This window comes from Tiliqua scincoides, chromosome 1 (genome assembly GCF_035046505.1).
Source record: "Tiliqua scincoides isolate rTilSci1 chromosome 1, rTilSci1.hap2, whole genome shotgun sequence".
Classification (NCBI taxonomy): Eukaryota; Metazoa; Chordata; class Lepidosauria; order Squamata; family Scincidae; genus Tiliqua; species Tiliqua scincoides.
Window position 1 is genome coordinate 207,859,307 of NC_089821.1, and position 17,441 is coordinate 207,876,747.

Below are 17,441 nucleotides of genomic sequence, written 5' to 3' on the forward strand. Positions count from 1 at the left end.
AAAAACTTGTCCTCCTTGAGGAATTCTTTTTGGCTGGGAACCTAATTATGTACCTGTGTGTCTGAACAGGGAAAGGAGCTTGGGTGTAGAAAGAAAGCAATGCTATGTTCTTTGGATTTATATTTGAGGCAGACAGTGCTGCAAAATAATTAACCCTGGCCACCAAATGCCTGCTCAGACTGAAGTATCTTGCACTTCTTTGGTTGGATGTTACTAAACATAAGGAAAGTCCTGCCAGATCAGGTCAAGGGTCTGTCTGGTCCAGCATCCTGTTTCCCAGTGGCCCATCAGCTGCCTCTGGGAAGTCCACAAGTGAGAGATAAAAGCATATTGCTCTCCCACCACTGGTCAACTGTAATGGGTAAGCAGAGGCACGCTGCCTCTGAACTTGGAGGTAGTGCATAGCCATTTGACCAATAGCCAATGATAGATGTCTTCCATTAATTTGTCCCCATCTCTTCCAATACTGGTTCTATATTGCTTATATAGCACTGTCAATACTAACAGCACTTTACAGAACATTATAAGCAAGGAAGACAGCTCCGTGCCCCCAACTGGCTTTCACTCTGAATTTTGGTAATGTGTATGTATGGTGGAACATGCTCCAGCTAGGGAACTAGCAAGTTTCCTAGAGAAGTGGGCTCCAGAAGTGTGTCTCTCTGAATGGCTCTTCATAACTAAATTTGGTTGAAGGATGGCATTGTTAAGAGAGTAGCTGTTCATCCCTTCTTGGAAACATAGTGGGGCATATAGCTTCATGCTGTAAAAAACATCCTTCCCACCATGGTGTTATGTGGCTCCTTACAGAGGCAAGGCATTGAGTACAAATCTCCCCCCCTTCCTCTCCCAGAAAATAACAAGTCTTATCGCCCCCACCCTTTTGCCCTGTAAACTTGCACTCTGAAGATTGTGATGTGGCATAATTGCACTTCCAGTTTTGGAACACACTGAACACTGCACGACTAGTTCTGTTGATGAGTTGAGCAGTTTAAATTGTGAGTTGGTCTATTGGTAAATTGCCAGTTGTGATAACAACATAGTACTTTTTTTAAGGGGGGGAGAAAAAAATATTTAACTGTATATCAACAAATTCCATAGAGCTGAAATGTTTACTCTGCTGGTGACTTGAGGCTCCAAGAGATATTTTGCATGCAAAACGCAAGCCAATGACACAGCCCTGGGTACAGATATATTTATCTCTATGCAGCACCATGCCGAATAGGGCTTCTTTCAACCTTTATGAATACTACAAAAACAACATTGTCTTAAACTTGTTAAAAAATGTTGTGTTTCTGTCAATCACAAGCCCACTTTTTTTCCCCTTGCCTTTCATTATGGAAAACACACCTGTGGCTATGTACTAATAACCACACACAGTGCCCAATGAAAATACAGCCTGCCCTGGATTCAGTTAATAAATAGCTATCATCCTCCCATCCTGGAAAAGATGCATAGACTATATCAGAGTGGCCTGTTCATATTTAGGCAATCAGAAGTTAAAATAGTATGCAGTATTAACTAGGTGATTTGTACAAGTTTGTATAGATTTGTATCCAATTATAAAAGCCGTCAAAATGTTGGCCGACACTCCAGTGAAGATGGAATGTTGCATAAAATTTCTTCTGTAAAGCGTGAGATCCTAGTAACAGAGGCCTTCCCTTATCTGAGTAGGAGCACTACTGGCCAGAAAAGAGGTTCTTCCATTGACAACGTTGTCTCAATTTTTGCAAATGTAGTCTGTGCACTGGTGACCCTGGGTCAAGTAGGGCTAGTAGACATCTACACATCTAGGTGCACAGAGAATGAATGTATTGTGTCCTGTCTTTAAACTGAATTTTTAATGTCACTGTTTTTAATTTTTGTAGCATTTTAGCAACACATGGGATTCAGCATCCTGTGGAAAAACAGAGGATCAACTGACCTTTTCAGATCCAGCACGCAAATATATGAATGCATTCTCCACTCGGACTCTGGTCATGTAAAGGGTTTTTCAATAAGCATTATGTTTTCATTTCAAAACACTTTTGGTTGATTTGGGATTGACTGTTCCTCTACATGGGAGGAAAGCCTTTTGAATGGGAGAAAAAGCCTTGTTTGTTGTTGTGGTACAACTTTTGGGAGCAGCACAAAGTGCATATAGTCACAAAAGCATATATGTATATATTCATGTTGGATTTCACCCAACTTTAAAAAAAGGAAGAATAATTCTGTTTATTGAGGATGCTTACCTAAATTATTAGGTACTGAGTTCTACACAATTAATTATTAATATTATAAACACAGATTTTTAAAGTGATTTTAAAAAATTAAATTTTTTTTTTTTTTTTGAGATCAAGTGCACCAGTATTAATTCAGTGCAGAGTTGCCATGTGAGTTTCCATGCCAGTAAGGACGTTTTTCAAAGTTTTTTTTTTTAATCTGGGGTTTTTTGTTTGTTTGTTTAAAGAAGATAGCACTCAGTTTTATTCTAAATCATTGAACAAATGTCTTGGTATGAAATACTGCAAGAAAAGCATTACTGCAAATGCTAACCTAAAGGTGAAGATGGAGGCGTTATCAAGCTTGTGAATGCTCATACATCTATACCATTTGAAGTTCTGTACTACTCATTAGATCTCTAGACTGTTTTTTGTGTGTTTTGTTGTATTTTTTTAATTAGCTTGCTTTTAAAAATTATTACTGTATGAAACATAGTTTATGAGAACAAATTATATTTTTTATTTAGTAATTTAATTTTGTAAATGCCAAATGAATACTGTGGGGGATTATTTTTGTTTTTGCTGCTATAGATTTACAGCATGTAGATGCGCTACTAGTGTGAAAGGGGTCACTGAGGTTTTAAGGAGAGCAGAGCCTGGGGACTAGCTAACTGGACTGTGCACTAGCATTCCTGACTTCTGAAATATGATTGCATTTGTCTTCCCCTCCTCCCCTTTTTAACAAGCAATACTTTGAAACACTGTTATTGGGAGATTTTATGTGCCTATCTGTATGTTCTGCAAACAGCATAGACTTCAAACTTTGGGAGAACCCAGCCTTCCTTTGTCTTTGTCTCATGTTCAGTCTCACTATTTTCTAACTTGGATTCTATACACAAAATACAGTTTTTTAAAAGGAAAAAGTACAGTCTTTTGGACTGCTGTATCAAACCTTTCCTAATATTAAGAGGAGGCATCTCCTTTTCTTATAATGGATTCTGACTTTGCTGCCTTAAGAAATAGAATTAGGTGCAGCCTAATCTGCACTTAACTTTTTATAATACACTGTACTGCCTTGTAGATAAATAAAGCGTGTCCTTTTGTAAAAATTTACCTTTGTTGACTCTCTTTAATTTGCTTCAGTTTAGCATCTTTGTCAAAAATGCTCAACTTGCCACATCCATCAGTTCAGTTAGCATGTAATAAAAGCTCTGTTAGATCGGATCAAAGGCCCATCTAGGCCAGCAGCCAGTTGCATCCAGTGGCCAACCAGGTTCTACTAGAAAGGCCACAAGCAGGAGATGAGAGCATATACCTCACCCACCATTGCTCCCCTGCGCCTGGTATTCAGAGGCCTGCTGCTGCTGAATTTGGACATTGCACAGGGCCATAATGACTATTAACAAAATAACCCTTTCACACAGGACTGAAGGCAGGAAAAGGAGCACAACCCTCCAAAGAGCCCAACAGTTAGGGACAGCACAAGGATGTTCACACGCGTACACACACAATCAGAATCTCAGTTTGCCTCAATTGATAAAGCCTCTCTATGCCATTTCAAAATTAACATGCAAAGTAGTGAGGTGCGGCTGTTACCTGGTGTGTTTTTCGAAAGACATTAACAGGTACCCACAGGGCAAAACCTATCTTGTGTGCTGGGATCCTGCATAGCAGCTAATGACACAGCTGAATGGTTCTGCAAGAATGAAGAGCAAGAGAGGTGAAACTACAGTTATTAATATGTTTATTGCACAGAATGCTTCCACACTGTGTGTTGTTTATCCTCACAACAATCCTTATTCATTCAGTCATTCATTCAATGTATATCCTGCCTTTCTATGCAAGGCCTATAAGGTAGGTCATTATTTTACAAGCCAGATGCTGGAGAATATCAAAGTTAGATGCTCAGCGGTGACTCAGATCTCTGCCAAATACCTAAAATGAGACAGGAGGAAAGGTTCAATTTGGGACTGATAGCAAGGCAAGGAGTTTTTAAACTTTCCACTTCCATCCAGCTATGTCTCACCTGGACTCCTCTCCCTCAGTTGCAGCAAATGTGTCTTGACGCAAACTGGAGAAAAGTGGTTGGGGAGGGAGAGAAACAGATGGTGGTAGAAAGGCTGAGTACTTCTTCCCTACTCATGGCTCCCCTTTAAATCGTGCCACTGTTTTGTTGTGTTTTTAGAAATTTGGCTATAGGCCGGATCCTCAGACTTCTCCCCCTCCAAAAAAAAAAAAAACATGCAAGAGTTTCTAGTTGAGCAAAGATCTGAATCCACATCTCCCAGGTTCATTTCTATCCCAATCCCCTGGACTATACTGTTTGAAAAGAATTATTAATCTAAAGAGGAATGTGGTATTGTCTGTTAAAAATATTTATTTGAAAGATGTATACCCGGCCCTTTCCCCTCAACAATGGGACAATATGATGCAATGCTTCATAAGAAAGATAAATGGACACTTAGGCTGCAAACCTAATCAAGTTTCCAGCATTGACATAAAGGCAATGTGACTCTGAAGTAAGGGAACAAACATTGCCTTACCTTGAGGAGGCCTCCATGACTGCCCCCCAACTGCAGGATGCAGCACATGGCCCACTGGCACAGCTATGCTAGTGCTGGAAAATTGGTTAGGATTGTGTTCTTAATGGTGTAACTTACAAGTTCATATTAATCGATTTCTTCATGCAATATTGTCATCTCTTGCAAAACAGATGCAGATGCAAGCTCTCATCAGCTTCTATTACAGAACATACCCTCAGCTTTTCAACTCCCTTCATAAACCACACCCTTCCTGTACATTTCTTTGAGCCCATCACTTTGCCTTGTTTTTTTTATGCTGCAGGATGCCATTTCAAGTTCTCTGCAGAAGGCTAGCACGAGGACTGCACTGTGGTTGCTCATGCTTTGGGAGAACATTCCCCAGCTAGCATGCGTATTGCTGGGAAACGTCAGCCAGCATAGCCATTGCAAGAGAATTGGAGTCTGACTGAACCCATACTGTGTCATGGACCCCTTTTAGGTAGTGCCTAGAATGTCACAGTCTTTCCTCAAGTTGGTTCCATTTTGTGAGCACAAAATAAGTTATGTTTTACTCTTCTCCCCTCCCCACCCCATCCTATCCCCACCATCTAATAAGAAAGATCTGATCATGGTGAAATCCATGCTGTAGTTGCTAATACACCCTGCAAAGGATCATGTGGTAGTGTTTATTTCTAGCTGGAAAGGCCCTTGGTGTCAGTCCAACATGATTATTGTAACGATGTTTTCTTTGAGTTTCTCTATTCTGTCTCTTCCTCACCTGTCCACTTCAGTTCAAAACTCTGTTGCCAAAATAATGGCCAATGCACAGTTTATGGCGACCAGCCAGATTTGCTCCATGTAACTGCCACCCCCACCCCCAAAGCAAGCCATTCATTTGCAGTGGCTCACCATACTCTCAACCTACTGCACTTAAGCGACTTAAAGCATGGTGACACTTAACTGCTTGAGGGTTTGAAAGGAGTCAGCACTTGGTCTGCATAAATTGTGCTATGGCGCTCAGCTTACTTAACAAGGCCTTTACCATGTTCAGCTCCTGAAAACATAAGAAGAGCCCTGCTAGATAGGGGTCAAGGGCCCACCTAGTCCAGCTTCCTGTATCTCACAATGACCCACCAGAGGCCTCAAGGAGTACACAAGACAGCTGCATCCTGTGGCCACTCCCTTGTATTCTCAGTACAGTTTATTCATTCCTTTTCCACTTCATTTGCAACACAATCTTATCTGTTCATATCTTAACACACCTTCCTTCTCTTCCCTAGTAAACATGAGCAATTGTTCACCTTGCTTACCTTGAGGCACTGTCATGTTCCATTTCAGGGATTCCATTTTTCACAATCCCCCAAATGTTCCTGATCCAAAGTGGCAGTGTTTTCTCTCTCTCTCTGGATATTCCACTTTATATCCTGCCTTTCATATAGCCCCAAAGTGGCTTACTAAGTTTTAAAAACACATAAGGGGGCTCCCCAAGTTACAACACATGATCATCTACACTATGTTCAACTAATAATCTCTCAGTCTATTAACACCAACCTGCATATCCAAACAATGACATACTCAACAGAGCTTCATGGTGATTTGTGATGATGTCTCAGACTGCCATCAGTTCGAAGAGAACTGAGAAACTGATCTGGTGAACAGAAATAGAAATTGAAGAGGGTAAGAGGAGGAGACTGAGAGAGCGAAAACGAGAGACAGAAGGAAAGAGAATGCAGAGGAGGGAAATGAGGGGCTACATTTCAGATGCATTATGGGTTAAATGGGCTTTTGTGGGACCCTAAAAACATTGAAAATGCATTCTGGGTTCCAAGCAACTGACTACCAATGAATTTCTGGAATGCAACCTGTTTGTTAGTCGGGGACTTTCTATTCTCGAACACAAAATTCAAGTCTTCCAAGTTCCTCTGGGCTTGTTCAGAAGGTTTTAGCAGATCTTCCTGAGTTCCTAGAATTCACAACATGGAGGCAGGGCCATGGAGGATCTACTTCCTGATTGGGTCTCAGGTGCACAAATATCAGAAAGCCTGGCAAAAGTCAGCTTCTCATCCACAGAGGGTTACATACCTTGGCCACTGCCAGTGCATTTCAGTCACAGCTTCTCAAGTTATTTCTTTCCCACATGGTCAAGATGTTTGTAGAGATACCACTGGAAATGCCCACAAATTGTGTGTCTTTCTTCAGGCCTGAGCAGAAAATTAAGAGCCAGAACAAACATGCCTTTTGCCAGGTGGTTTGGCTGTTTTCATGTAGGTTTTATGGTTATCTCAGTGCAATTTCACCTGGATTTTTTCACCTGGGTTTTCTTTTTCCACACACTTGACAGGCTTTTTCCTTCTCTCCCAGCCACCCATGATTTCAGAACTTTTCAGTTAGGTCAATTAATCCAATTTGATAGAGAATCAATGTGGAAATGTTTAATACATGGTGCTCAGAATTTGACCTAAATATCTCCACAAGATGATTGACACAGGCAGGGACAGGACCGGACTTGGATTCCCATGGGTCAACAACTCCATTCTCTGAATATCTGAGTGCATTTTCACTGAAAAACAATCACAGAACAAATCCTGCATGAGTAAATTCCCGCACAATAACTGAACATTTGTTCTGGTTCTAACATGGCGGTCATCAACGTGTAGTGAGGCATGAAGCAGGATCTGGTCCCATCCCTGATTTCTTCCTCTATATGCACATACAAACTGTTTGTTCATAAGCTCAGTGCAGAAGAGCCAATTAGGGTGTGGGCCAGTGGGAATGATCCCACTCCTCACTGATTCTTACCACATTTAATTGTCAGCATAGGGGCTTTAGAAACTTGTGAATACTCAGAAACATGACTCAGGACCCACTAGTTGAGCTGTCTGTGACAGATCAGGAGAGAGATCTTGGGGGGGGGGGTGGACAGCTCGATGAAAGTGTCAACCCAATGTGCAGCGGCAGTGAAGAAGGCCAATTCTATGCTTGGGATCATTAGAAAAGGTATTGAGAACAAAACGGCTAATATTATAATGCCGTTGTACAAATTGATGGTAAGGCCACACATGGAGTATTGCGTCCAGTTCTGGTCACCACATCTCAAAAAGGACATAGTGGAAATGGAAAAGGTGCAAAAGAGAGCGACTAAAATGATTACTGTGCTGGGGCACCTTCCTTATGAGGAAAGGCTACAGCGTTTGGGCCTCTTCAGCTTAGAAAAGAGGCGCCTGAGGGGGGACGTGATTGAGACATACAAAATTATGCATGGGAAGGATAGAGCGGACAGCGAGATGCTCTTTACAATCTCACATAACACCAGAACCAGGGGACATCCACTAAAATTGTGTGTTGGGAGAGTTAGGACGGACAAAAGAAAATATTTCTTTACTCAGCATGTGGTTGGTCTGTGGAACTCCTTGCCACAGGATGTGGTGATGGCATCTGGCCTAGATGCCTTTAAAAGAGGATTGGACAAATTTCTGGAGGAAAAATTCATTACGAGCTACAAGACATTATGTGTATGTGCAGCCTCCTGATTTTAGAAATGGGCTAGGTCAGATGCAAGGGAGGGCACCAGGATGCAGTTCTCTTGTTATCTGGTGTGCTCCCTGGGGCATTTGGTGGGCCTCTGTGAGATACAGGAAGCTGGACTAGATGGGCCTATGGCCTGATCCAGCAGGGCTGTTCTTATGTTCTTAGTTCCTGGGAAGTTTGCCAAAAGACGGTCAGGACATTATCCGATTAGTCACATGTTAGAAAAAGTCAAACACTCATCCTTGGCCATTTGCCTGATAATTTCCCACATGTTCTCTTTGAGGTGGGACTTTTATGAGTTTCACAAACAACAAGGGTGTTTCTATTAAAATGCTGTTTGCCTTCATTTGGCAAATAAATAGCCATCAATTACAAGATAAAGAGAGCTAATATGATTATTAAATGCGTTTTTGCACCCTGTCTCATTTCTTGCCTTTTCTGTGGGTGGAGTCCCTTGGCACAGCTAGTGAGTAATTGCCTAGAGGTAAGAATAGCTTGAGGTGGGAATTTAGATGGGATTTGCGTGTCCGTCCGGATTTGCGTGCAGGACTAGTCACGTAATTAAAATGAATTCTTCTGCTTCATTCTGATCTCAGCATGATGGCCCAACAGAATTATTCCTACAGCCAAGTATGCTCAGCAATCCAAACAGGAGGTTCAATCCTGCCAGGGTTAAACATTACAAAGGTGAATCATATAACGGTGTTTACTCAAAGAAAGTTCCACTAACGTCCTTAAGACTTTCTTTCAAGAAATTCAGATCAGGACGGCAGTTTTAAAGCCCCGTTACTTCAATGGGGAAATCAAACGTGCTTCTTATGCCCTTGGAATCCAATGGGACTTTGAAAAGTTTTTAACTCTGGCTGGAGTTAAAAACTCCAGGCAGTCAGTAACTGAGGGCTCTGTTCACCCAAAAGATGAGGAACAGAAAACAGGGTCAAGTAGTGAGCAAACTGGGCAGCAGCAGCAAGGATTAAATCAGGTCATATAAAGGACCAAGTAGGAATGGGGCCAGCCCACTCTTGAGACTAACTGAAGTGGTTGCCTCATGTCTACCACTAGTGGTCCATCTGAAATCAGTGGGGGGGGGGGAGGAGTGGGGAGGAGGCACATCCCTGTCTACCTACTTGCCTGCACTGCTCTTCCTTTTCATACACTCCCTGGATTGGAAAAGGAAGAGGGGGACAGAGAGGAAGAGGAAATGTGGAGGGTGCTGAGCTAGAACACTGGGAGCAGCGGAGGCTGGCACATCATCAGGTAAGGGGAGCAGCATCTGGCAGGCCACCTCAGGCATCAGGAGATCTTAGGCTGGCCCTGAGTAGGAAGCAGTATTCAGGGCATGGATAGGACACCATTCCCAGAGTAACTGTTTCTCAAGTTTAAGCCCCAGGCTGATCCTACACTATTTTGTGATGCCAGGGTTTCCAGAAGCTAACAAAACACTGGCGCCTCATCCCATCAATTATTACTATTTATATTTATATACCACTTTTCAACAAAGAAAGTTCACAAAGCAGCTTACAGACGACATCAAATAATTCAATGGCTCCCTGCCACAAAAGGACTCACAATCTAAAAAAAATGCAGAAGGAGATCAGCAAACAATCACTAGAAAAGACACTGTGCTGGGGTGAAGAGGGATAGCTATTCTTATAGTAACATTACTGGTGCAAGTCTATGTGGACCTGTGAAGGCAGGTCAGACCAGGAGGGAAGTCAGCATTTGTAGGGCACCACTGCCGCCAAACACACCCGCCTCCGAGGCCTGATCCGCCCTCCTGCCCCATCACCTCCCTGTTTCACCTTCTTCTAGCAGCAGCCAACCCTCACACTTTGGGATGCAAGAATTTTAATATAGCTTTACACTCAATCCTATTGGCTGGTGGTCAGCCATGTGAGTGGGAACAGAGACCAACCTCTACAGTCCTGTACTCCCATAGTCAAGATAAGGTAATTTGGAACAAAATAACTCTGTTCCCCTTGCTTTGAACATGGTTCTCTCATGGCTATTCCTGCATGAAGTGATAGTATTGCAGGAGAGGACTGAGCTATCTATTGACTTATCTAGAATGGACCATTTTCAAGAATATATTCAGCTTGATATCTTCACACCTGCTATTTTCAATCATTGATAGCTCTGAAGTAAGCCTCTTTTTAGAAGTCAGTATCAGTGCAAAGTAAAATATGTCTTGGACATAACCCGTTAATTCCCATGCCCCACTAAAACTGATCCTATGTATGTGTAACTGAAATTAATTTATTTTCTTCTTCAGTTTACCCTATTTCTATCTTCCTCTCTTCCCTTTGTTGTCTCCTTGGTATTGCATTTTAGTTTGTAAGTAACATAAGGCAGGTACCTGCTCTCTCATATTTGTGGAGCACCATGCACATTCATTTTGTTAGACAAGTAAGTCCCCCCTTCCAGATTATGACATATGACAACTTCCAATGGATTCTGTTTCTTTCATTCCAAAGCATGTGAAATCATTTTCAAGCCTTCATCACCGCTGCGCATGGTGCAGAATCCTTGTTTTCAACAGAAGGTGGGACTTTTAGGAATCAGGTCAATGTTTTGAAATATACTTACGTCTACCACTAGCGGTCCATCTGAAATCAGTCAGAAAAACTTATGTAGTGAATTAGGCAAGCTGACCTGAAAAATCCTTGTTTGTGGGTCAAGGCTGGTTTGCTCAGCGTAAAACCAGCAGCGAATGGCCTTGACATGGTCCATTTCCGAGAGATATAATGATACCACCATACCAGCAGGGCTGGATGCACACAATGAAATGTGACAATGTGCTCATTTGTTGGGGATAGAAGGAAGCCCTGGTAGTTAGAGCAACATTTGCATAATTGCATTAACTTTAAGGACCTACTTTAAAATTGACCTAACAAAGCCTCCCATTGTCAAAAGCAACAGCTGTCCGGGCTGATCAGACAAGAAGTTGAATTGCGCTGTCATACAGCAAACATTTTCATCACCATTCAGAATCCAAATGTTAAAATCAGAAAACGATGGCATTCACAACTCAGGGAAGCTTTGCTCTCCAAGAACACCTGGGTTGCAAGGCTCTGTCAACATCCTATTTCCCTCTTTGATTATTTTTATCTAATTGCCATCGCATTTTAGACCACAGTGTGTGAGGGAAAGAAGGGAGGAACTCGTATACATCAGACACAAAATTGCTCATTAAAAACGTTGCAACACATACGTATCATCTATATTAATATAGCTTGGGGTCTGTTTACTTTTGGCTCTGAAAAGGTACCGCTAGGACGTGTTCATTCTAAACACATATTCTGTACATGACAGATCCTCCAAAAATACTGTAATAACTATCTTTGAAAATACTTAAGGGAGATGGCTGGGTCATATGCATCTCAATCTTTTCTTTAGAGGTTCATTCACCTTGAAAGAGACAGCCTAGGTATTACTTGGCAGGTAGTAGTTGAGCAGAGGAAATATTTACTTACAGTAATATTGAACCTCATACTAATTGGGGCAACAAGTACATGAAGACTCATTGTGGCTCTGCAGAAAGAAACTAATCAACTAATCCCCCAAGAATGCTATTTGGCAGAAAAAAGCTCACTTGCATCCAAAAATCAGTGATATTTATTTTTAAATATTTCCAGGATTCTCACTTAGTCACAGAAGATGCTTAAGGATTCGCTTCCTGTACCAGAGATCTTTCTAGATTAATCGTAGTTGCAATCACAATTATAAGTAAGAAGATGACTTCTAGCCATGAAAGACTGTTTATTTACTCAGCACTGTTTATTCTGCTCCGCAATTCCTGTTCCAGCTCATTCTGTTTTTGATATGCTGAGTTGGTTACCCTGCAGGAAAGGTTCTTTGCTTCTCCCTTTGGAGAAAGAACAAGGAGATACCATCTCCTGGCAGACATTCAAAAAATGTTTGTTTTGATTATTCAAAAATGTATGGCTAATTGGAAAAGCTTCTTGGGGGCAAAAGAAATGGTTTGAGTCTTGGTGAATCCTTTTGCCCTGGTACCATATGGCAATTCCACTATAGTGCACAAAGCACATTGTATTTGTGGAATAAACCTGCACATCTGTTTTCCCAGGTACAGATGCAATATTTAGTCCATGTGTAACTGATGGAGAAGTAGTCCTGCAGTAGCTGATTCCCTACATTCCCTTTTATACATTTCTATACCTCTCTTCCAGTCAAGAAGTTCAGAACAGTATTAAACCTTCCCCATTTATTCTCATAACAACCTGTAAGTAGAGGTGTTTGTTTCCAGTGAGTAAGATAGGATTACAACCCAAGTCTTATTGAACATAGAGGCATAATGCACTGCCCCATCACCTAGGACAATGATGTCACATCATATGACATTGTGACATCACCTCCGGGTTCTTTCCAGAGGAGATACTGGTGGCAGCTTTGCATCAGCAAAGGAGTCTCTCCCCCAGCACTTCTTCCAAAACTAGGGCAGAGCCTGATGGACAATCATGCACCTTCCTCTTGACATAGTGCCCCGGCCAGGTGCCCCTCAGGCTCTGCCTTTGTTATGCCTCTGACTGAACACAATGGGCTTACTTCTGAGTAAAATAAATAACATTTTCAGAAACCTCTACCTGTAATGTGAGTTAGGCTGAAAAATGCAGGTTGGCCCAAGATTACCCAGTGAGCAACCTGGCTGAGTGGAAATTTGAACTCAGGTCTTCCTGCCACTACTCTAGATCTGAAGATTGATGCATTGCACTACACAGGACAGGGAGGAATTTTATGGAAGCTAAAATTGACTAGCTTCAGAATAGAGCCCCGAGGTCCATTTCAGCTTGGCAGTGAGTTTTCTATAGCCATAATTCTGAAAGTGTGATCTGGGATACAGAATGATATGTGTGCTGCTGATAATTCATGATACTGATGATGGTTCATGCTGATGAAACTGCTGATGATTCATGATAAAGACTGCAATCCTAGACATGCTTATCTGAGAGTAGGTTCCATTGAACTCAGTGAGATTTTGTTCTACTCAGACCAGACATGTATAAAATTGGGCTGCTAGTTAATCAAAGGTTCCTTGGAGCCCAAAGGATCCACCCACAGATGAGGCTGCCTCTCTGCTTCACTGTTCCAGCCTTCATCGATTCTATGCTCCAAACTTCCCCCTTTCTAACCAGCCGCATCTCTTCACTGCGTGTGATTGGATAGGTCAATCTGAATGTTGCACCTTTGTATAACCCGATCATCGATTATGTAATTTGTATTTAGATATCAAAGTAAATCTTTTCAGGAGTACCTCCAGATAGAGATGTTTGACCAAGATTTCTGTAAAGAGGTGCTTTTGGAGTCTTTCTCAACTCCCTTGCCCTTGCATAAGTTCAGTTGCTTCATACAGTGATCAGGAATCAGGATGCCATTATGAGATGGTCCTCGCACATTACAGAGATTAATAAACTGACACCTGGATACTACAGACAGCTGCAGTATAATATATGCAATATATGAGAGCTCTGCTTGCCCTATTTTTAAAACAAGCTTGCATATGTGTGGCAGAATCCCAGAGCTTCACACAGCACGTATAAATGCATGTGAAGGTTCCCAGGAACTCATGATATTCCCAGGAACTCATGAGTTCCCAGGAACTCATGAAAAGCTTTAAATTCCCACATTCAAGTGCTGTCTTCTCCTGCCACCTATTTCTAGTTTGATACTTATTGAGCCACATTGGTAAATGACGTATGTTTCATCCCAAATGCCATATGTCAGGGACACTATAGCTGCCTGTGCTGTGCAGGGGGTTGGACTAGATCAGGGGTGTCCAAAGTTTTTGGCAGGAGGGCCACATCGTCTCTCTGACACTGTATCAGGGGGCCGGGGAAAAAAAGAATTAATTTACATTTCAAATTTGAATAAATTTACATAAATGAATATATTAGCGATAGAAGTTATATTAATGAATGAAGGTCTTGCAATAGCTCAAAGTCTATAAAAGGCCTTGCACAAAGCAAGGCTGGCCTTTCCTTTTCTGCCGCTACTGCATCACAGACGTAAAACAGCAAGAAGTGGAGGGAGCCCTCATCCCACAGCTCACGCGAGAGGCCAAACAGTTGCCCTCACTCTGAGAGCAGTTGAATTGGGCCAGTGTGGGCTCCAACAAATCACCAGAGGGCCAGAGACTCATTGGAGACTGGGAGCTCCCTGAGGGCCGCATTGAGAGGTCTTGAGGGCAACATGTGGCCCCAGGGCCGGGGTTTGGGCACCCCTGGACTAGATGAACTCCAAGGGACCTTCCAAGTCAAGTATTCTCTGATTCAATTATGATTGGAGTGACCTGCAATAGTGGATAAAAAGTGAATAGCAGGATTAAAAAAAATTCCCAAAGAAATATAAAAGGTATATTAGAGTGAAATTTATTTATTTATTTATTTTATTCACATTTTTATACCGCCCTTCCCCCAGAGAGCTCAGAGCGGTTTACACAGCTGCTCCTCCCCTCCTTCTTGTCCTCACAACAACCCTGTGCTTGTTTCACAACCCTGTGAGGTAGGTGAGGCTGAAAGAAAGTGATTGGCCCAATGTCACCCAGGAAACTTTGTGGCTGAGGGGAGATTTGAACCTGGATCATCCAGGTCTAAGTCCACCTCCCAAACCACTACACCAAATTCAACACATGTTTACTCAAAAATGCCACTTACTTCCCTCACCTGTGACTCATCCAATGAAATGAAGTAAACAAGCTCCTATGTCCCCCGGGGGGGCAGGATCCAGCCTTCCTTCCTTCATCCATGCAGTTCCTCCCCACCCAACTGCATCTGGGGCATTTATCAATGAGCACAACTTCAGTAGCAGGTGGGACTTTTTATACCCACATTAACAAACAATAGCAAGACATAAATTCACAGGCTCTTTGTGAGGGCTGCTTTGCCAGTCCACAGTTTGCTGGACACTCTTGATCTTGTGGGGCAATCCATCTCTTCACATGTAGAGAAAAACAATAGCTCCTTGACTGAGGAAGTCCATGCTATGTGGAAACGAATGCATCTGAACAGAACATTTGGTCTTCCTGTGTGTTGCTAGCCAGACTTCCCCCAATACAGAAAAAAACCCAAAAACCATTACCAATTAGTCTTGCTGGTACCAGGATACCTCCATCTTAAAGCTAGCCACACTGTCTCATGCCCACCTGCCCTGAACTGCTGTGCTGTCTAGCATAGCGATAGACTAACTTTGATCCCTTGGGAGGTGAAGCGGAAGCTGGTGTTCACTATTAAAATTTTTATAGATAGCAAAGTCCATCCTTCCACCTGCATCCAAAGCACCACGGCAGCTGGTTGAACAAAGCCTGTGAGCAAAATAGCTGACCAGAATTTGTCTGTCTGCCATTGCCAGCATCCAGGTGCAGTCCTGTTTTTAATCTCACTTGAGAGAGTCTCTACTAGTGAATGTCAATGTTTCACTGAGATGGATTAACCCTTTCTTCCCCAAGATGCATTGCTAAAATGAGTTGACATTTCTATTGCTGCAACAAGCATTCCTAAACCTCTGCTGGTTAAAGGGTAGATGAACATTTCTCACTTCTTGTCATTTCCAAGCCCTCATCCCAATTTTTTTTTTTAATAATCTCAGCATTTTTGCTGTCAGTTAAACACAGATCCTAAAACATCCTAAAAATTAAACCACTTCTTCACATGGCATATAATTCACTTCGGGAAGTCACTATCGCAATATGTTCAGGGCACGATTATTTCATATTTATGTTATAAAATAAAGTGGCACATGCCAGCCTGACGCTTCCAATAAACAATTCCATTATGGTCTTGCCTGGCTTTCCAGGATCACCAATTCAGCCTGTGCAGCCTGCCCAACTTCTGCTTCCTAAAGCCCAAGGCTCCACTTGGTGGTCTTTCAACTTGACAGAAATGGAAGAGGACAGCACTGTTGGAGTGGGAACAGGAGCCTGCCTTGGAGAGTTGATCGGCCTCCTGTGAGCCATGTTCTATATGCTGAAATCTTTCAAAGGGATTAATTAAGCGGCAATCAGCACATCTACCCTTGATGCCAACAATGGAAGCTGCACTGCTGAGACACACAAAACACTTCCACCCTTTCTGCCCGGATGCTGGAGAATGAGAGGCAAAACTGCATTAAGTTCTGGCACCTTCTGCCCAATGCACACTTGACAGGGGAGTGGTCTGCCTCCTTCCCTTCCTCCACCACCCCTCTCCCATGACTTATTTTCATTTGGCTTAAGCAAGTGGTTGCTTTTAACTTCCTAGAATAATACGAAATCCTGATTCTTGGATACTGAGTGTATTCTTTAAGAACAAGAATGCTTTGAACCATCATGTGTTATATATGACTGCAAGTTCTAGCAATCTGTAAACCATACTGATGTCAGTGCCTTATATTCTTTATATTCTAACCCAGTGTTTCTGAATCTTTGTCCTCCACTGTACCACTTCCCATGGTCCACCTATTGGAAGTACCACCAGAAGTAACGTGACAAACCCCAGTAAGAGGCTCAGGGTGGATGGGAGGGCTTTTTCTAGGGTAGAAAAGCATGCTTTGGAGCTCTGCCCACTGAGCTGAGGCTCCTACTACTGTCTGTTGTGACCTTTTCCTGGTCTTGCTGCTGGGTGACAGTGGTCCTGTGAGTACCACCAGGCACCACCTCAAGTGTCACTGGTTGAGAAACACTGTTCTAACCCTTATATTCTGTTATCCCCATATTGCAGCTGGGGAGCTGAGACTGAGTTGAAATGGCTCGCTTCAGGCCACCGAACAAGTTCATGGCAAGCCAAGATTCAGACTGTCCGTCCTGATTCACAGTTGGTCTCTTAAACACTACTGCACACTACACCAGCACTACAAAGACAATGATCCCCACAAAGGTGCAATTACATCACTTTTGGTAGTGATATTAATGAAGTGGTGGCCATTTTCTCCATGCAGCCAAGACATTTTGCTTCTTCTTGGATGATCTGGTTTTGCATTCCCCATTGGCCATAACTTTTCAGCATTTCCTCTGTTCAAACAAGCGGTTACATTGCACATTAATCAGGAAACGAAAGAAAAACAATAAATAAAACGGAAGCCTCTAAATGCCATCGCCTCCTGCCATGATAAGTCAGGGTCATTTTGCATATAAGGGTGTGGTCAAGCTTCAACTCAGGGGAGGAAATGGCTTGCTCCTTCATTCATAGAGATTAGATGAGGC

At 42.4% G+C, this 17,441-nt stretch overlaps 1 protein-coding gene across 8 annotated transcripts in view; it reads left to right on the forward strand.

The window, feature by feature from the left end:
* The window catches only part of MYB (MYB proto-oncogene, transcription factor), a 38,648-nt gene extending 36,666 nt beyond the window's left edge, over positions 1-1,982 (forward strand). For all 8 annotated transcript variants that reach the window (XM_066611216.1, XM_066611220.1, XM_066611221.1 and 5 more), the window contains one exon: positions 1,866-1,982. In XM_066611216.1, the coding sequence (XP_066467313.1) occupies positions 1,866-1,982 (117 nt within the window). The remainder of the gene's footprint in view (positions 1-1,865) is intronic.
* The last annotated feature ends 15,459 nt before the right edge of the window (positions 1,983-17,441 follow it).